General features: G+C 37.7%; 6 protein-coding genes across 7 annotated transcripts; 1 reads left to right on the top strand and 5 right to left on the bottom strand.

The window, feature by feature from the left end:
• Positions 1-1,841: 1,841 nt before the first annotated feature.
• Positions 1,842-6,249, bottom strand: F14F7.5 (uncharacterized protein; the record flags this gene model as incomplete). 2 transcript variants are annotated; one of them, NM_001306694.2, is made up of 5 exons in its annotated part: positions 1,842-2,092; positions 2,706-2,784; positions 2,934-5,322; positions 6,042-6,166; positions 6,215-6,249. In NM_001306694.2, 5 exons carry the CDS (start codon positions 6,247-6,249, stop codon positions 1,967-1,969), a joined length of 2,754 nt encoding a protein of 917 aa, NP_001293623.1. In that variant the 3' UTR covers positions 1,842-1,966. The 2 variants fall into 2 exon arrangements, with proteins under 2 accessions (NP_001293623.1, NP_001293624.1); NM_001306695.2 differs by lacking the exon at positions 2,706-2,784.
• A 142-nt stretch (positions 6,250-6,391) lies between these two features.
• On the bottom strand, positions 6,392-7,346 carry F14F7.7 (uncharacterized protein). Its single transcript, NM_001268257.4, has 5 exons — positions 7,221-7,346; positions 7,086-7,167; positions 6,958-7,038; positions 6,564-6,672; positions 6,392-6,510 (listed from the first exon to the last, which is right to left on the bottom strand). Exons 3-5 carry the CDS (start codon positions 6,977-6,979, stop codon positions 6,450-6,452), a joined length of 192 nt encoding a protein of 63 aa, NP_001255186.1. The 5' UTR covers positions 6,980-7,038; positions 7,086-7,167; positions 7,221-7,346; the 3' UTR covers positions 6,392-6,449.
• A 1,195-nt stretch (positions 7,347-8,541) lies between these two features.
• On the top strand, positions 8,542-9,870 carry F14F7.4 (uncharacterized protein). The gene is made up of 4 exons (NM_067305.4): positions 8,542-8,667; positions 8,716-9,065; positions 9,346-9,524; positions 9,570-9,870. Exons 1-4 carry the CDS (start codon positions 8,586-8,588, stop codon positions 9,805-9,807), a joined length of 849 nt encoding a protein of 282 aa, NP_499706.1. The 5' UTR covers positions 8,542-8,585; the 3' UTR covers positions 9,808-9,870.
• Positions 9,871-10,232: 362 nt separating this feature from the next.
• cyp-13A12 (Cytochrome P450) lies at positions 10,233-13,703 on the bottom strand. The gene is made up of 6 exons (NM_067304.5): positions 13,569-13,703; positions 13,138-13,512; positions 12,334-12,426; positions 11,634-12,284; positions 11,432-11,575; positions 10,233-10,560 (listed from the first exon to the last, which is right to left on the bottom strand). Exons 1-6 carry the CDS (start codon positions 13,616-13,618, stop codon positions 10,317-10,319), a joined length of 1,557 nt encoding a protein of 518 aa, NP_499705.1. The 5' UTR covers positions 13,619-13,703; the 3' UTR covers positions 10,233-10,316.
• A 501-nt stretch (positions 13,704-14,204) lies between these two features.
• On the bottom strand, positions 14,205-17,244 carry cyp-13A11 (Cytochrome P450). Its single transcript, NM_067303.2, has 6 exons — positions 17,195-17,244; positions 16,338-16,712; positions 16,203-16,295; positions 14,873-15,523; positions 14,589-14,732; positions 14,205-14,544 (listed from the first exon to the last, which is right to left on the bottom strand). The coding sequence occupies exons 1-6, from the start codon at positions 17,239-17,241 to the stop codon at positions 14,301-14,303; spliced, it is 1,554 nt and encodes a 517-aa protein (NP_499704.1). The 5' UTR covers positions 17,242-17,244; the 3' UTR covers positions 14,205-14,300.
• Positions 17,245-18,023: 779 nt separating this feature from the next.
• Positions 18,024-19,242, bottom strand: col-98 (Nematode cuticle collagen N-terminal domain-containing protein). Its single transcript, NM_067302.6, has 3 exons — positions 19,150-19,242; positions 18,962-19,027; positions 18,024-18,903 (listed from the first exon to the last, which is right to left on the bottom strand). The coding sequence occupies exons 1-3, from the start codon at positions 19,228-19,230 to the stop codon at positions 18,133-18,135; spliced, it is 918 nt and encodes a 305-aa protein (NP_499703.1). The 5' UTR covers positions 19,231-19,242; the 3' UTR covers positions 18,024-18,132.
• Positions 19,243-20,106: the final 864 nt, after the last annotated feature.

Here is a 20,106-nt window from a genome sequence, read left to right as displayed (position 1 = left end):
CCTACAACCTGTTTTTGAAAATAAGAAAATTTAAAAAAAAGCTACTCTATTCGTTTTCAGTCATTCGAAATAGTTTACCCCTTCCTCGCCACATTCCCAATTTCTTAAAAATAAAAAACAACTCCAGAAAATAAACTCCGTGTCAAGTTTTTTCTTCCTTATTTTTTTTCGGACTCATCAACAAATTAATCATGGAATAAATAAATTCTATTTTTGGCGGAAATTCAAATGTTCTCTTTAACAAATCTGCCGAAAAATTCAAATTTCTATTTAAAAAATTTGTCAGGAAATCAAACTTTGTCATGAGAATTTTTGGCGAGAAATTTAATTTTTTCGGGAAATTAAAATGTTTTCTAAAAAGCTGTTGGCATGAAATTAAAATTTTCTCAGATAAATGGGCGGAAAATTCAAATTTTCTGTTGAACAGTTTGACGGAAAATTTAAATTTTCCCAACAAAAAATGTTAAAATTCAGATTTGCAAATAATTTGGCAAGAAATTAAAACCTGGTGGTATTTTAAATTTTCTTGAGAAAATGTTGGTCGAAAAATTTAATTATTTTTTTCTGGTTTTTTTTTGGCGGGAATTCAATTGTATTTTAATTTAGCGGTAAATTCAAATTTTTGCATTAGTATTTTACTAAACAGAAAATTTTGGGATAAATAAAAATTTTTAAGGAAAAATTTTCTAGTTGGAAAAATGCAGCTTTAAAAAATTTAAAATAGAATAGTTATTCCCAAAATTTAACAAAGACTAGTTGCTGCCCGCCCACGGTCAGTTGAGCCCCAAAAATAATGATAAACGACTAGACGCACAGTAATCCCCTCATGTACGAATCTTCATAGAAGGGGGATCAATTTTATGTCGTTTTCAAGAAGAAAAAAAGCCTTCTCGACACTAAAAAGTTCATCCCTTTTTCTACATTCTACGGCCCATATACTCCCTGGAAGTAATCTCCAATTTCAAAACTCACACGAATTCACATTGTTGGTGCCCATTAGAAGGTCAGATTGGACGGATAGTTTGAAGCGGAGCAGTTTGACAAGAGATGTTCTCCTGTGGGTAAGGGAAAATGTAGGAGAAGGTCACACTGGGGGAAATGTGTGAAATGCTCCGCGAGCACCAAACACGTGTATGCCAGATGACACATACACTTATGTATATTTCAACGGATTTTTGAGTTGTTGCAGCAAGATGGGAAATTGTGAGAGTTTGAGAGAGAGAAGGAGAAATTTGAAAAAAAACAAGCTGGAATTGACATATTTTTAAAAATGTGACCCTGATCAAACAACAATATTCTACTTGGAATTTGTGGATTTTTCACTGAATTTTCTTTAAAAAAGACTTCTAGGAAACAATTTCCAGTGGTGTGCCTAATTTCCTAAAAATTAAAAAAAATTAAAATAATTTCAGCCCCACATAAGTGTTTTTAATCATTATTTTCCGTTCATTCAAAAAAGTTTTCAACTGTTTGAACTATGTAGGCGTTTCCATGTAGGCGTTAAAACGTTAAAACGCCTACATGGCCTGCCTGACCTTAAGGCAACCGCCGCCTGCCTCTCTCCTCAATCCGCGCCTCATGCCACTTGTTTTAATTTCTTACTATTAATTTGAATTTCATCAGATTGATGAGAATTGATAAAAATGAAAACTTTAAAAATTTGTAAATTCATGTCAAAATGCATAGAGGCAAAAGGCCGGCGCAAGGAAGGCAGGTTCCAGGCAGGTGAAACTGCGCCTGCCTACCATGAAAACCCCAGTTTGAGCAATTATAAAAAACCTTGATCAAAATTGACCAAAACTATCGAAATTTTCCATTAAAAATATATTTTAATTCTGAAAAACCGGGCAAAATCATCATTCATTTTCAGAGACATAACATTTTACAGTTCAATAATTGGAATTTTCAGCTTCTTGCACTTCTCAGCGGGTCGGAATTATGATGACTTGTAACATCGTCCTTTGCACTAGAGTTTCCATTGATCTTCTTCTTTGGAGTTTTTGGCTTCACATTTTGACCCGTCTTCAAGAACCGCTTCACGAAAAACACGGTACCAGCAGTGCCCATCACAAAGAATAAAATATATGATATCCTGGAAAATTATTTTAAAGTCGATTTTCATATTTCCCGTAGTTTTCTACCCCGGGGGGTAATTTTTCAGACCACTGGCCTCAAAAAAAAAGGAAAAATGTGCATTTTGTCGTAAGATCCGCAGTGTTTGCGTACACTTGAGGTTACAGTACACCGAAAATCAAATTTTTCGGCTAAAAGTTTGTCCAAGCGAAATTTCGTTGCGAACTCAAAAATTGCACTAAATTTAAAATTTTTCGAGGGTGTTTTCGACTTTTTCGAGATTTTTCGCGAATTTTCTGAAAAAAAAGGATTTTTTCAGATCCAAATTTCGAGAAAATTCAAGAGCTGAGTCGATTTTAGAGTGTTTCATCACTTTCTGTCCCCGGGACTCAATTTTCAGACCGCTAACGCCACGAATAGAAAAAAATGTGCATTTTGTCGTGAGCCTCTCGGTGTTTGCGTATTTTTGGGGCTACCGTACCCCGGGAAATTAAAACATCAAGCTATAATCCCAGAAAAACAATGTTTGAATGTAAAATTGCGCGAGGAATTCAAATTTTTTACTAAAAAATAGGAAAAAATAATGGAAAGTCTAGAAAATTTCAATTTTCGCTTCAAAAAATGCGCACTACCTGAATTTGCTGCTGAGCGTTTTCCGTACTAAATTTTTTGATTGAAAATCTCCCAAACGCGTTGCACTTTCCGTTTTGCCTGAAAACTCTGAATATGCTCCGTAGTATCCAAAAGTTCACTTTAAAAACTGATTTGCAGTAGTAGAAAACGTAAAGGTTAGCAAGCGCGCCCCAATGATAACTCTTGTTGAAGGAGTCCCAGCTCCCAAATTAAAAAAAAAAACTCACAAAATGAACCACATGAATCCCGAGACTTCCGGGGTCGGATCAGCAGGTGAATCGGTTAAGTCGACCAATGCAAGACTATTCGTATCAGTTTCAGGTGCCGAAGGTGCCGACGGTGCTGGTGGCGAGGATCCTCGGGGTCCTGGTTGAGGTTGAGATGGCGGAGATTGATTTGAAGGAGCAGGTGATGATAGAGGTGTAGCTGGAGGAATCGTAGTAGTTGGTGGAAATAAGGTTGCTTCGTATTTATTGAAAAACGCATCCAGTGCTTTCAGTGAAGAAGAAGCTGATTTAATATCATACTTTTCAAAGTCCAAGTCCAAATTTGTAATAACCTCCAGGGCATTGACAATTCCGGAAAACTTGCCAGTCGTATCAACTGCTTCTACAGCAGCCTTCAATGATTTGTAATTAAAACCTGCGATTCCAGGTATCTTGGCAGCTTCCTCAAAGATCTTTCCATCGCTAGAAAAGTCAGATGAAAGAAAATCATCAATTCCTTTGAACATCGAGATAACAGAAGATTTGAGATCTTGCAACGTTGAAATATCTTCTGTAGAGTTCCCGGCTGCTTCTTCAATATCTTTCAATTCTTTCGTCAGAGGTGCCAATTCACTTCGATTGTCTATAACTTTCTTGATGGTTGAGACTCCAAGTACAGCCAATCCCAAATCAAATGCAATTTTTTGAGAATCCGGAAATGAAGTTTTCAAAGCCAATGCTTCTCTTCCATCAACACTCTTCATTTTCAAAGCCATCGAACGAAGTGCTTGAAGCTTGTGCTGAGAATCAGTGATACCGTCTACAACTAATTTTGTATTAGCAATAGTTGAACTAGGAATTGCTCTGAATACTGCAAAATTTTCAAGCAATGCCCTAACGCCTCCTTCTTTATCTTTAGCTGCTGTTAAGCACTGGTAAAAGCTCAAATGCTTTGGATCAGTTATCATTTTTTGATAGCCTTCGATTTTAGAAAATGACTCCCCAACAATTTTGAGAAGATCGCCCAATTTTGTCATCGAAGTTTGCAATTTTTCAAAATCGCTCACAAATTTCCTTGCGTTCTGTATTCTGTTTGCATTCTGTACATTGAACCATGCAATAACACTCCTTGCTTCCTGTATTTTATCCTTTTCCGGACCAATTGTAAAACGTGTGATCAATAAGGAAAGATCTTTGAATTGATTAATGTAATCAAAACTACTTTGCATTTTCAATCCTTGATCCAAAAATTTCATATTGGCGTAAATCACAGGTAACTCAGTCAGACTTTCTGTTGAGGAACTCCCAGATGCATCACATTTTGTGATTGCTTCCAGGTGAGCGGAGACACTTTTAAAATACGATAACGAAGACATTATTTTTAGCATATTTTTCATTTCATCAAGTGAGCTTTGATTTGCTCTTTTGAGCGTGGATTTCCATGACGATTCAAAATTAGAAATATCCTTTCCAAAACTGCCGAAGGATTTAAATGCCGTTTCAAGGCTACTAGATACTCTTGAAGAATTTAAAATGCTTCCAGAAGATTCTTGAAGCAGCTCAATATCTTTTGATCCTTCAGTGAATCCAATCATAAGTTGAACTGGTAAGTTTGTTGTAGTAGCCTTACTCCAAATCAGATTTTCGATGGATTCAAGATTTTCCAGAAAAGACTTTGAGTCTTGAGAAAACTCTAGAACGTCTTCGAACAGCTTACCCAGAAGATCTATAGATTCCTGGTCGTATTTTCCAGTAGATGCAAGCTGAGAACGGAGCTGACTTTCAAATATCAATGGTCGAAAAACCAGGAACATATTATCAATCTCCTTGGCTCTCCGTAAAACTGTAACAACTTGCTCAAAGTATGGCACTGCTTTTTGCACATTCTCAAATGTCTTGACATAGTCTGGAAACGACTCTACCGTTTGTTCAATTTCTGAGTCAGTCGGAGAATCTGTCACAAGGTGAGTGAAGATTCGGTGCATGTCATCAAGATATTTCTTCATCTCCGTCCAATATTTCTCATGGATCTGGGTAAATTTATTCACAAACTCTCCAACGTCGCGAAGTTTTGTTCCATAGTCTTTGCTGTCTACTTTCTCAAGGCTAACAGTGTCGAGGATTAGACTAATGTCCTCCAGGACCGCCAACCGTTTTTCCATAATTTTAACATTGTCTGGAGCGCTGGATATGTCGGAATAAATAGTGTCAAAGCCATTAGTTATACGATTTGCCACACTGGAATTCACAGACATCATCTCCTGAAGCTTGGAAGGATCTGTGTAGAGGAGTTCAGCAATTGCGTCGTCAGATGGGATGGATCCATCGATGAATCCAATTTCCAAGGAGATTCCGTTAACTAGGCGAGCGAGTGATTGCATCTTGGTAACAATATCAGCAAGTTTATCCACTAAAAAGGAATTTCGTTTAGTTTTGAATTGAGAAAGCAATGGCGGGCGATAGCGGGCGGTAGTGGGCGGTAGCATGCGACAGCGGGCGGTAGCGGGCATAACGGAGCGGTAGCGGTTGGTAGCGGGCGGTAGCGGGCATAACGGAGCGGTAGCGGTTGGTAGCGGACGGTAGCGGGCGGTAGCGGTGGTAGCGGGCGGTAGCGGCGGTAGCGGGTGGTAGCGGGCGGTAGCGGGCGGTAGCGGTGGTAGCGGGCGGTAACGGTGGTACTGGGCGGTAGCGGGCGGTAGCGGACATAACGGAGCGGTAGCGGGAGGTAGCGGACGGTAGCGGGCGATAGCGGGCGGTAGCAGGTGGTAGCGGGCGGTAGTGGGTGGTAACGGGCGGTAATGGGCGGTAACATGCGACAGCGGGCGGTAGCGGGCGGTAGCGGGCGGTAGCGGGCGGTAACAGGTGGTAGCGGGCGGTATGGGCGGTAACATGCGACACGGGCGGTATCGGACATACCGAACGTACGGGAGATAGCGGACGGTAGCGGGCGGTAGCGGGCGGTAGCGGGCGGTAGCGGGCGGTAGCGGGCGGTATCGGGCGGTAGCGGGCGGTAGCGGGCGGTAGCGGGCGGTAGCGGGCGGTAGCAGGTGGTAGCGGGCGGTAGTGGGCGGTAGCGGGCGGTAGCGGGTGGTAGCGGGCGGTAGCGGGCGGTAGCAGGCGATTTCTTACCAGGAGAAGAGCTTCCTGCACCAGCGGTAACTGTTTGATTGGTAGAATGGCATGACGTCATACAAGAAAACGAGATAAGAATCCAGATAATATTGGTCCTGTGAAACCACATCTTGACGCTATAACTGAAAAATATTTAAATTTATTTAATTTAAGGGCCAATTATTTTTCACGTCTCTCTAATGTAGGCACGTAGGCATGTAGGCATGTAGGCATGTAGGCATGTAGGCTCGCTGTCACCAGCTATTTCCGCTTTTTCTTGTCTACCGTAGGTTACGGGCTTGTTTTTACAAAATTTTGATGTACTACTATAATTGTTTTGAATTTTAAATATAATAGGAACTAATTTTAAAAAAATTATTTACATTACAGAAAACATACCATAATTTAATAGAGAAATATAAAAATTCAAAAATTATTGGAGTTCAGTTGGGGGTTCGTACTTGTTCGTACTTCCCACGTTGAAGTGCTGAAAAAAAAGGAAAAGGTATAAAATTTATTCTAGTTTATCAAAATTCTTACCTCTGGATTTTAACGAAGACGATGCCGAAGCAAAAGCTAGTCCTATTCCGTACTGAGTGAAGCTCACCAATCCTTATTTCTGTTCCTGCGGCCATAGCCGAAGCTTTTGCTGAAATTTGAGATCATTGGTTCGTCTAGAGTAATCCACGAACGTAGGCAAATATGCGCCTACCTGAGCACCTACAAGCTTGATTTAATTTCACAGAAAATCAAAAATGCGAGTTACGCAAATTTGGCGGGCGCTAGCGGGCAATAGCGGTTGACCGATGTGGCTATCTATGGACCTGAATTCCGATGTGGCTGGCCTCAAAAATTGCAGCTTTGAAACTTTCAAATCAACAAGTAAGCGCGAGAGTTATAAGAAACCAATATTCATTTTGAAAAAAGCTCTTACCTTCAGATTCACGGAAAACCATGCCGAAACTTGTTACCAATATTATCATTCAGCCACCCACACCCTCCGTTTTTGTACTCACTGTAAAATTTAATTATTCGTGAATCTGACACTGTCATGAATCTTACCTCTTACACTTTTCAGACGATCCCAACGCAGAAACTGGCACTGTCGCATACTGCGTGCATCAGGAAGCTGAAGCATTTTGAACTGAAAATTTATGTTTTTAAATTTCATAAAATTTCATTAACTAAAACACTTACATTCTTAAGGGTTCACATCCTCGAAGCAAATTATTTTTAATATTTATTATTTTTATTATTTAAAATTCAAATAGAAAATTAGCAAAATATAAAAGAAAATGTTGGGCCAACCATGTCCGAGGTAGCCTTGAAGACCGAATGATTCGTTGGTGTGATGGGCGAAGAGGCGAGCCGAATACATTAAATCTCTGCAGCTCTCTCACTTTATCACACTCTATCAGTTCACCGTATTCCCATGATTCATATGCATTTGAATGGATTTTTTGTGCATGCAGAGAGTGTGGATGCTTTGTTCGGCATCAGATTTTAATAGTTGAGATGACGCAAAAAAGAGGAATGTGTACTGTAGACCGGGGGCCAGCGGCAAACAATTTTTCCGTCAAGTCGGCAATTTTCCGGAATTGAAATTTCCGGCGAATCGGCAATTTTCGGCAAAATGGCAATTTTCTGAAAATCAAAATTTTTGCCGATTTGCCGGAAAAAGGCGACTGCATTAAATTTCCGAAAATCTAAATTTTCGGCAAAACGACAATTTTCTGAAAATCAAAATTTCCGGCATATTGGCAAATTGGCAACTTTCCGAAAATTAAAATTACCGGCAATTCGGCAAAACGACAAATTGTCGAAATTGAAATTCCGGCAAGTCGGCAATTTTCCTAAAATAAAAATTTCCGGCAAATCGGCAATTTTCCGAAAATAAAAATTTATGGCAAATCGGCAATTTTCAGAAAATCAAAATTTCCGGCAAATCGGCAATTTTCCAAAAAAATCAATATTTCCGGCAAATCAGCAATTTTCCGAAAATCAATATTTCCGGCAAATCGGCAAGGCGGAAATTTGTCAAAGATCAATATTTCCGGCAAATCGGCAAATCGGCAATTTTCCAAAAATCAAAATTTCCGGCAAGGCGGAAAATCGGCAATGTTCCAGAAGTCAAAAATTCCGACAATTTGCCGGATTTATCCATCCCTGTTGTAGAGCATAAAATTCGAATGAAATTTTTTTCGATATACGGTTTCCAATAAAATCGCAAAAAATTAGATTTCTCCAATTTTCAAAAATCATATAAAATCTAGAAATTTTTTTAAAATTTTTTCACTATGTTATTTGGTCATTACCAACAAAAAAACCAAAAAAAAAACAATATTGTTTCTTATTTTTTAGCAGGAAACATCAATTATATGCTATTTTCACGTAAAAAATAACAATATTATCCTTGATTGTTTCTAAAAAATAAATTATCGTGACCCTTGAAAATAAATTAAACCCCTGGAAAAATCTTGAAAATAAATTCACGTGGCGTCTAGATTCTTTGAAAAATAATTTATTCCTTACAAATTATAATCTCCAAAATCAATCACAAAAATGGATGTTCAGTTCAAGGCTCGATCTCTATGGAATACTGGGAAAGAAGTGACTGTCAAGTGTACAAAAGCGTTGTCAAATGGTAAGTCACTTGGCAAGAAATGGCAAAACAAATTGCTCAAATTTTCAGGAATCCGATTCTCCGAGTTCTACTCAATATACACATCGTATATCCGTGTGATCATCCCGATTTCAATCCAATACCCAGTTGATTGTATCACTGCATACCTCCTCTTTCATCTCTACCTGGCATATATTCTAGTTTTCGCTGTTTCTCTAGAAGTTCTCAAGAAATTCAAGACGAAAGGCTCCGGAATCGCTCCGATAACGGGCTCATTGAAGGAGAAAGCTGCCGTTTATATGACATATTTCTTCGTTTTTCAATCGATTTCCAAATGGACTTTTGGAATTGCCACGTTGGATAAAGTCATGGGATGGGCTTTTCAACTGAAACCGCAGATTAATTTGAAGCCACAAATTGTGAGTTTGGAGCAGAAATTCTGCAAATGGAAGAGGTGGCCGTGAAGGTTGTAAACCTCGTCCCCGGGCCACTGTCATTTAAATTTAGTGTAAAAATATGGAAAAGCACATTTATTTCAGCTGAAACATCTGAGAAAATGCAGCATTTTCTCAGATGTTTCAGCTGAAATAAATGTAATTTTTTTAGAAAAATCAAGTGATTTTCTATATTTTGGCACTAATTTCAAATGATCAGTTTGTAAATTGGATCAATTTTTTGAAGAAAATTTTTTTTTTCCAGAAAATCGGAAAAAGCAAGTCGTCTGAAAGTGTCATCTCGGTGAAAAATAAAGTCGGCACTGCTATGCACGTTGGATTTGAATCTGAAGATGAGGACACCAGAAAGACTATTAAAAACTTGGGAAAAATGAAACGGAGAGTGGATTTTGTGACGGAAGTTGCCGATGCATTTATGATGGGGTAAGGATATTGGTAGCTTGTCCCAGGAAATATTGAAATTTTCAGACAAGAAGCTACCGGCGACGAAGAAGACGAGAGCAATTGGCAAGACGCGAGAACGTTGGATTTGCTCGTGGAGCCGGATGAGTCGACGTGTCAGGTGCAGAAATGGCTGGAAGATGGAGGCTCAATGGATTCAGATGATGTCAAGAAGCATGTGATGAAGCTAATGGCTGAGAATCAGGAAATGAGAAGACAATCATTTGCGGTGAAGCCGGTTGCTGAGAAAAACACGGAAAATTGAGATTTGGAAATAAGAGATCTACTAGTTTTGTATTTTATTCGTACGATAAAGATTTCCAGCGGCGCGCGTCATTTTGTCAGGCAAGCGTAAGCCACATTAAAGGCGGCTAGGCATTTTTGCCTACATGCCTAGGAAAAATGTTTCCATAATGAAGATTTGTAAGATTCTAAATCTATAAAAATTGTAATTTTTGAACAGAAATGTATATTTGAAATCAAGACTTTCAAGAGGCTTTCGGCAAACTGCCGACTTGCCGGATTTTCAATTCCGGCAATTTGCCGACTTGCCGGTTTGCCGATTTGCCGATTTGTCGTTTGCCGAAACAGGGTGGGCGGCAATTGCCGTTTGACAAGTAAAATTGCCGGTTTGCTGATTTGCCATTTTGAAATTTTTTTTCCCGTTTTTTCTATAAATTAAGACTGTCATGAGAACAAATAATTTATATCCAATATATTGGATTTGGATATCAATTATAAACATTTACAATATCAAAAATGACCCATAATAATTCAATTATCATCCCTCGGCGTCAAATTCAACCAGACACTTTCCGGTTGTGTAGTTCTTGAACCAATAAGCTTCAACGGAATCTGGGTCTTATTGCAAACTTCCAATGTATACTTTCTGAGAATATGTGACAAAAGAAGCTTCTCCTCCATATAGGCCAATCTCATTCCGATACACTGTCGAGGTCCCAATCCAAATGGAATATATCCTCCTTTTTGATAGAAATGCTCATCTCCTGATTCCCATCTAAAATTACTTTTTTTAAAACATTGGTACATAAGAATTAGTGAACAATTCAAGTTTATGATTATATGGTTTTTTATTTTGATTTTGCAGTTTATTTATGAAAAACAATTTTAGAGCCAATTTTATTATTAATTTTTAGAAAATGTTCTAAACATCCTCATATCGACTAGAAATTTCAGAATTTCAAGAAGTAATTTTCAGAAAGTTATAATCTTCTTTCGTGAAGCATTTTGTTGCAAAACGGAATTAGAAGATATTTGAATTTAATTTTCCCATGAATTATCTCAAAAAGTTCAAAGCTGGCCTTCGTATAGAGTTTTCCTTCAAGCCACTAAATCTTCAAAATTCAATTTTTCTTCAAAAACTACAGTAATCCTACAGTACTCCTACAATACCACTACAGTACCTCAAGTCACTATTCATTCAAACGACAAAAAGTGTGTGTTTTTTTCAAAACTACAGTAGTTCTACAGTACCCCAGCACAGGGCTGCGCGGCAATGGGCAATTTTTGCAATTGCCGAAATTGCCGAAAATTCGATTGCCGAACGGCAATTGCTGCGCACCCCTGATTCTAATATGCTCTAGCAGAGGGTAGTAGTAGTGAGTTTGAGCAAAACTGTGTTTTTTCCTGGATTTTACATTCTCTTTTCATCCAAACATTTATTCTCAAACTGCAAAATATTAATCTCTTTGAAAGACCAAAACCTTGTTTTTATTCCAGAATTACAGTAATCCTATAGTTCTCCTACAGTACCCCCAAGTCACTATTCTATCAAAAAACAAAATGTGTTTTTTTCTAAACTACAGAAATCCTATAGCATCCCCCAAGTATTGCTACGGTACCCTGGCACTATCCTAAATTAGACCTACCTTTCAGGCTTAAACTCTTCAGCATCCTCTCCCCAAATACTCTTATCCGAATGAAGTGTCCATGTGTCGCAAAGAATATTTGTGCCTTCATCGATTTCGTAATTTCCAATTTTAGTAGCTCTCATACAACATCGAGAATTTGCTCTATAAAAGTTAGTTAAATTAGTTTTTCAAACCCTAATTATTGGAATTTCAAACTTACAAAGCTCCCAGCGGATACATTCTGAGCGTCTCCTTTATAACACATTCCATATACTTCAACTTTGATAGTTGATCGAATGTAACTTCTGGATCTGCACATTCTCTATCAATTTCTTCTTGTAATTTCTTCTGAACCTTTGGGTGAGTTGCCAGGAGGAATGAAGAATATGATAGTGATAAGGCTGTTGTATCGAATCCAGCAATTAAAAATACAAAGCACTGCCCAACAATTTCCTCAGTCGTCAATTGTCTAGTGACTTTCACTCCGGCTTTTGTAAAATCCTCATTATTCTCTAATTCTACGTCATCCGATTTTGCGTCCAAAAACAAATCGATAAAATCTTGGGGCTCTCCTGGATCAATTCCAGCTTTCTCATCGGCCATTCTCAGTTTAACCCTTTGTTCCACTGCATTTGAAGTATGACGAATCACGTGTACCGCTGGATTCTTCACTATATTCGGCAATGAAAACATAACCATTCGGAGAATCGGTCCAATCCATGGAGCAAGTGATCCGGAGAGGAAAAGCCCTTTTCGTGGTTCTCCAAATACTGCCCTGACATATGGGAGCAACGGGTTTTTGAACATTTGAGAATCGGTTTGTCCCATTGCAATACGTCCAATTACGTCGAGAGTGAATTCTTGATAGAAACTGAAAATGCCCAACATTGTATAAAATCAGTTCTATTTTTGATACTTACTCCAATAAATCAATTGGTTGCCCGCCATCAGTGTGTTGCTCGATGTGTCTCAATAGTTCCACGGCGCATTCTTCGACGGTTGTTTTCAGTTTTCTGAAAATTAAAAAAAAAAACGCTGACTATAGTCTATATATAGATTAATTTTTAATGAAACACTGGCATTCCAAGCTAATGGGCTTTTTTTTTTTGAAAATTCATACATTTATTCAAAAATAGTTCAGTGGGAGTTTGGACTTTAGATACATTTATTATAGTCGAAAGCGCCCGAAAAAATATACATAATTTCAAAATTTTTCAATCATGGGTTTTGTATTAATCTCGATCATTGTTACAGGTGGAAACACCTATAATAATTAAATACAAACAATTTAAATGTATTTTTGCAGACTTTCAAAATTATGACAGTCAATAAAAAAGTATCAAAAGTTTTTTTGAAAAGTCTTACTATTTTATTTGGTCATTTTAGTACTCTACGATATTTATTTGGTAGTGAGTGTAATTCTATCTATATGTACAGATAAACGAAAAATAGTTGTTCTATGTACAAATTTATGTAATTTTGAAAAATTATACCTCAAAATCAAATCGTATCAAAGTATTAATTTAATCTGATTTTAAACGAAATATAAATTTAATCCGTCTGTTTTTCCAACTGAAATTTAAAAAATCCAAATACTAAAAAAAATATTTTTCTAAATCTTTTAGTTCATAACACATCCATTTTGGTAACTTTTTTTGAAAGTTAGGAAACTTTTAAAATTGCATTTTGTAGACTCGGGCCTAATATCAAGTATAGAAACTCACCTCAAACTATTATTAGAAAAAGTTGGGCTCGAAATAGTTCTCAGCCGCTTCCATCGATGACCTTGAGACGAGAACAAGTTGACCCTCTTGTCCTTATTCGGATCTCCTTGAATTGGATTCAGCTTTCTCCCAAAGAAATTGTCATATTGTTTCACAAACACTTCCTGCACCAAATCAGGATCCGAAATCACTAGTGTTCTTGAGAGTCCTTCAGTTATTCCATAAACCTTTCCATATTGCTTTGTCCACTCTTTCAGTTGGAGATATGGTGGATTTTCTGAGCTCAACATTTCCAAAGCGCTTCCCAGAATTGGATAGCCAGATGGTCCAGCTATTCCACGACGCTTCCAGTAACTCCATGTCCAGAGGTAAAAGCTGCAAAGTTTTTGTTTTGATTTAATTTTAAAATACAAAAAACTGCAATAACTAACCTTAAAACTCCAATAATTGAAGTTAAAATAGCAAGAAATATAATTGCCATTTCAATTTTTTTAAACTCAAAACTTGAATGGTCTACAAAACCAAATAAACTCTCTTCCTATTTATACATCTTATTGGTTTACTACCTTATCGTCATACTCCCCACAAATCACTATTTGGTCACAAAAGTTATTTGCCGGTCTGTCTAAGTCTCCAATTTCTAGTTGTCTATCAATTTTTTGGTTTGTGGGTAGAGTTTCAGTGAGACTTCTTTTCTGACTATTTGTGATCAGAATTATTAATTTTGTGATTGCTGATGCAAATTTTGGACTTCCAATCAGTAGATGAAGTCATATTTCTATAGAATTGTTGTGAGGTCCTTTACACACAATATGTCTTATCTTCAGTTTGATCTATGCGGCCTCTGTCGGTTTAGTGTGACCTACAGTCTTCCCGCTTGCTCTGTTGTGCTCTCCCTTCCTGTATTCCTTCCAGTGTTGGTTATTGTAAATGAGACGCTATTTGCTTTTTTGAAAGACGCTGGCTTTAATTTTTGAAATCGAAATTTGTTTGAGTCATTCTATCTTAAGACAAAAATTTTTGTAACCCAGTTTAAAAAAAAATTAAAAATTGGTTCTACAGACTTTTAAGAAGCATTTTATATACTAAAAAATTTGGAGGATAAAGATTTTAGAATATTTCACAAAGTATACTAAAATTAATATGTACAAAAGACCCGTAATTCAATTATCATCCCTCGGCGTCAAATTCAACCAGACACTTTCCGGTTGTGTAGTTCTTGAACCAATAAGCTTCAACGGAATCTGGGTCTTATTGCAAACTTCCAATGTATACTTTCTGAGAATATGTGACAAAAGAAGCTTCTCCTCCATATAGGCCAATCTCATTCCGATACACTGTCGAGGTCCCAATCCAAATGGAATATATCCTCCTTTTTGATAGAAATGCTCGTCTCCTGATTCCCATCTTACAAATTTTTAAATTAATAAGTAGTAGCTTCAAAGTCATACCTTTCAGGCTTAAACTCTTCAGCATCTTCTCCCCAAATACTTTTGTCATAGTGAAGTGTCCACGTGTCACATAAAATGTCGACGCCTTTTTCAATTTCATAATTTCCAATTTTAGTAGATCTCATACAACGGCGAGAATTTGCTCTGGAAATTACTAATTTTCAAGATACAAGAAAAAATAGCTTGAGCATTAAAAAAAATAGCTTGAGCATCTAAAAAAGTAGCTTGAGCATCTGAAAAAAAGCTTGAGCGCCTAAAAAAAATTATTGGAATTTAAAACTTACAAAGCTCCCAGCGGATACATTCTGAGCGTCTCCTTTATAACACATTCCATATACTTCAACTTTGATAGTTGATCGAATGTAACTTCTGGATCTGCACATTCTCTATCAATTTCTTCTTGTAATTTCTTCTGAGCTTTTGGGTGAGTTGCCAGGAGGAATGAAGAATATGATAGTGATAAGGCTGTTGTATCGAATCCAGCAATTAAAAATACAAAGCACTGTCCAACAACTTCATCTTTTGTCAATTGTCTAGTGACTTTCACTCCGGCTTTTGTAAAATCCTCATTATTCTCTAATTCCATGTCATCCGATTTTGCGTCCAAAAACAAATCAATAAAATCTTGGGGCTCCCCTGGATCAATTCCAGCTTTCTCTTCAGCCATTCTTTGCTTAATCCTTTGCTCCACCGCATTTGCAGTTTGATACATAATTTGTGCTGCTGGATTATTAAAAACATTTGTGAAATAGAATACAACTTTTCGAATCATCGGACCAATCCATGGGAATAAAATTCCAGATAGAAATAAAGCGGTCCGTGGTTTGCCAAAAACGTCTCGAGCACAAGGTAGTAATGGGTTTTTGAACATTAGTGAGTCTGGTTGTCCCATTGCTATGCGTCCAATCACGTCCATTGTGAATTCTTGGAAATATCTGAAAGTTTTAGTTAAAGGATTACAACTTTTTTTAGTTTGTTTAAAAGTGTGTCAAGAAAAATTGTGCTTTAAATGCCAGAAAATAGACGGTAATGGCCGAATATAACTGTAACAATTTTTTTAAAGTTTCTATTTTTTTAATTTTTTAATTAATCTTTTTAATGAATTTTTTTTATGAAGTTCAATTTTGCTAAAATTAAAAAAAAAAGAGCTAATTATTTTTGAACTCCCGCGCAAATTAATTACCTAATTTTGACATTTTTGTGTTTTCCTATTTTTCTTTTTCTTCAATAAATGATATAAAACGTAGATAATTTCAAAAAATAATAGAAAAGGAGATATTTATTTTTGAATTCCCGCGCAAATTAAATATTTGTTTTCCTTAAACAATAGAAATTCAAGTAAAATTATCCATGTTTTACTTTTTTTTTAAATTATCAATTTTTTTTAAATAAATAAAACTACGGAGGAAATCCCACCCAATTAATTTATCTGGAAACCCCGAAAATGTCAAAATTAAGTAAGTGATTTGCGCGGGATTTTGAAAATAATTATCTAATTTTTAAAGAGGTTTGCTAAATTAAAAAAAAAATACGTACAAAAAAATATAACTTTTTAAAATGTTTTTTACAGTTTTACTGTCTACTTTCTGTCATTCAAAAAACCTCTAAACTTACTCCAAAACGTCAATAGCTTTCCCGCCTGCTGTATGCTGCTCAATGTGCCTCAAAAGTTCGAGAGCACTGTCTTCTACAGTAACTTGTATTTTTCTGAAATTAGCATTTTTTATTTTGAGGAAATTGTTTTAATACCTCAAATTATTACTGGAAAACGTGGGATTCGCAATAGTCCTCAATCTCTTCCACCGATGGCCTTGAGCTGAGAATAAGGTCACTCTCTTTTCTCTATTAGGATCACCTTGAATTGGATTCAGATTTCTTCCATAAAAATTATCATATTGTTTCACAAAAACCTCATGTATCAAATTGGTGTCAGAGATCACCAGTGTTCTCAAAAGTCCTTCAGTAATTCCATAAACTTTTCCATATTGGCTTGTCCATTTTTTAAGTTGTAAAAATGGAGGGTTTTCGTGATCCATCATATCTAAAGCTGATCCTAAGAACGGGTAACCCTGTGGGCCAGGAATTCCACAACGTCTCCAATAGGTCCATGTCCAGAAATAGTAACTGTAAGATTATAATAAAAGTTTTGAAATTTTATTAAAGAATTAACGTAATATCAGGGGTGGGCGTCAATTGCCATTTGGCAAATTTTTTTGTCGAAAAATTGCCGGTTTGCCGATTTGCCGGAAATTTTCATTTTCGGCAAATGGTCGATTTGCCGATTTGCCTCCCATCCCTGGCACGTAGCTCAATACTTATCAAAGTCAGAACAATTCCATTAAAATTTAAATTGCCGCGCTTTTATTTTTATTTTATAGAACATTATTTTACGTAGATGAACCGCTGGAGTACATATTAAAAACTTAAAAAAAAAAAACATTTTCTGCTTGATAGACGTACCAATTATCAAAAAATAAATAGAGCAACTATAATGAACATACTTTTTAATTCAAATTTAGCCATTCTCGTAGATTCAAGTTTAAAAAAATGATATTTAAAGTTTTCCCCATTTACGATACTAAATCTGAAAAAAAAACAAAACTAACCTAACAATTCCAACTACACTGGAAACCACAAACAGTAGAATAATCATCCTTGATTTCAAATACCATTCTGTCAAAAATTGCAATAGTTTTTATACCTTTCAGCTTGTTTACCATTCAGTGGCACAAAGCAGAAAAATTGTCAGAGACAGTATCTGAGTTTTTCTCTATGTCTCCTTTTTTCAAGTATATGTAACTTTTCAATGTGTAAAAGATGTTTTAATAGACCCTGGGTTCTGACTGCTTTTCTGACTGTACTTGAGTTTTCCAAAATTTGATCACTATAAGATCCAGTAACAATTGCCGTTTGGCAACTTTTTTCGTCGGCAAATTGCCGGTGTGTCGTTTGCCGGATCATCAAATTTGTCGGAAATGTTTAGAGGCATTTTTTATAAAACGGAAACACTAAAAACAGTGTCTTTTTGAGTTTTTTTCCCGTTTTCTTTAGATATTTTCATAGAATTTGCTTACTTTTCAAAATAGGATGCGTACAAATTTGCCGATTGAAATTGAAATTCTGAAATTTCCAGAAAAAAGTGCAAAATCACAATTTGGCGGAAATTTCAATTCTGGCGATTTGCCCATTTGCCAGAAATTTCAATTCCGGCAATTTGCAGATTTGGGCAAATGTTCAATTCCGGCAATTTGCCAATTTGCCAGAAATTTCAATTCCGGCAATTTGCCCATTTCAACAAAAAAAAAAAAGAAAACCTATGTCCTAACTTCGCTAGTTGACTGGGCCGCTGCTCAGCCAATTTGATTTAATTTTGACGGAAGAGGAGCAGAAGCTCAGCAGATATCTGATGTAAAACTAGAAAATTAGTTTGTTATTATTAATTTGAAAGTTCATTTTTATTGAGATTACAAGTAAAACATAAAATTCCTGAAGTGAATAAAGGCAAGGCAGTGATACAAAATTCACAATGAACATCGAAGATTCTCTACTTTCTGCGAACGGTTCCGTCCTCGAAGAAGACTCCTCCGTCGATGGCGCAATACTTTGGACACACTCCACGATTTCCGGATCCACCGGATTGTCCTGGACGTCCTGGTTGTCCTGGGTGTCCATCGGGTCCCGGTCTTCCTGGCTGTCCTGGGGCTCCCTTTGGTCCGGCTGGTCCCGGACGGCCACCTCCCGACGATCCTGGGTGTCCAGCTGGTCCTGGGGCTCCGCGTGGTCCGGCTGGTCCTGGGGCTCCGACTCCTCCTCCGTATCCGTGAGCATCGTTTCCTGGCTGTCCTGGTGCTCCGGCTCTTCCAGAGTTTCCTGGGGCTCCACGTGGTCCCTTTGGTCCTGGTGGTCCTGGTCTTGGTGCGGCACCTCCTCCAGTAGCTGGTCTTCCTGGCTGTCCATCCGATCCTGGGCGTCCTGGTGGTCCTGGTGGTCCTGGACGTCCTCCTGGGCATGGTTTGCATGGAGTTGGGACAACCGGGTGGCATGGTCCGCTTCCTCCCTTTCCTGGGTTTCCTGGCATTCCCCATGCTCCTGGGGCTCCTGGACGTCCTGGCTTTCCTGGAGTACCGCCGGCTCCTGGTGGTCCTGGACGGCAGCATGTGGAGCATTGGCCTCCACCACCGCCACCTCCTCCTTGTGGCTGAGCGTATCCTCCGTATCCAGCGTGACGAGCGCTACGGGTGCTGTTGGTAGCGCTGGCACGAAGATGGTTGACCTCAGTGAAGACCTCATTGGCAGAGTGCTTGCAGAATGAGACCTAAATTTACAGGGTTTAAAACAGGATTAAAGGGATAGGAAGATATATATGATATTACCTCCTGAACTAGACGAACTCTCATTCCAGAGACATAGTTGTACACCATCGGCAGGGTGATGCATACCTGGAATTTTTTCAACCTTTTTCAAGAAAAGTGAAGTAAATAAAATCCTTTTTATTATAAAATCATATAATAAAATTTATAGAAAAAAATATTAAATATAAAAAATTAAAAGCTAGACTTACTGAAACGACGGAAAGAACGCAGAACGCGACTGCCGAGAAGGCTAGAAGCCGGTAAGCCTTGAGCCTCACGTCAATGTCCATCTCGATGCTGGTCTCCCTGACTGCCTTTCCCATCCGTTTCGCCGTCCTTTTATACCCCACCGGTAGAACCGTTTAGTTAGCATTCGGTTCCCTGCTAAACGGTATTTTCATTTTAGGTCTCGATTCCGTTGGCGCCTGCGTCTCCATCTCCGGCAATGGTATTTCGGCGGTGATTTCAGGTCGCGCGAAGAACCTCTCCGCCCATTTAATAGAAAAAGTCATGGTCACTTTGGATTGTGGCAACTATCGTGTGGGAGGAGACGGGGTGAAGTAAATAGAAAAGGTAGAAACAGTTGATGTTTTCGTTTTTTTTTTGGGGGAAATTAATACAGATACCTATATAGATTGGGATATATAGAAAATAGGAAAATAATGTACATCTAAGATATATCTATATATGTTCCATTTTCCCAAACAGGGAAGTTTTTAGCACGACGACAATAAAAAAGTCAATTTCCTATTAACTAATTCATCTAATCTTTTTCCTGTTTTTTCCTGAACACCTTTTTAAAAATCAACCTTGACCACCGTTTGGATTTGTTATTGTCAAGTTGGAAAATGGCACGCAAATCTTTATGTTCTTTGAATCTCTAAAAGAAAACATCCGTTTTCTGTTTTCGAATAAATCGAGTGCCAATAAGGTTCGGGATTTTTCTCTCCAAATTTTTTGGCCTTTGCATTTGGTAGAAGTGTTTTACAGTAATATGTTGACTTTTTTTGGCAAGTAGGTACCGTGTGCCAGGGGTTGGCGGCAAACGATTTTTTCCGGCAAATCGGCAAATTACCGGAATTGAAGTTTCCGGAAAATCGGCATACTGCCGAAATTAAACATTTCCGGCAAATCGGCAAATCGGCAATGTGCCGGATTTGAAATTT

This window comes from Caenorhabditis elegans, chromosome III (genome assembly GCF_000002985.6).
Source record: "Caenorhabditis elegans chromosome III".
Classification (NCBI taxonomy): Eukaryota; Metazoa; Nematoda; class Chromadorea; order Rhabditida; family Rhabditidae; genus Caenorhabditis; species Caenorhabditis elegans.
Note: the sequence above shows the minus strand (reverse complement) of the source record. Positions and strands in the feature narration are given on the sequence as shown.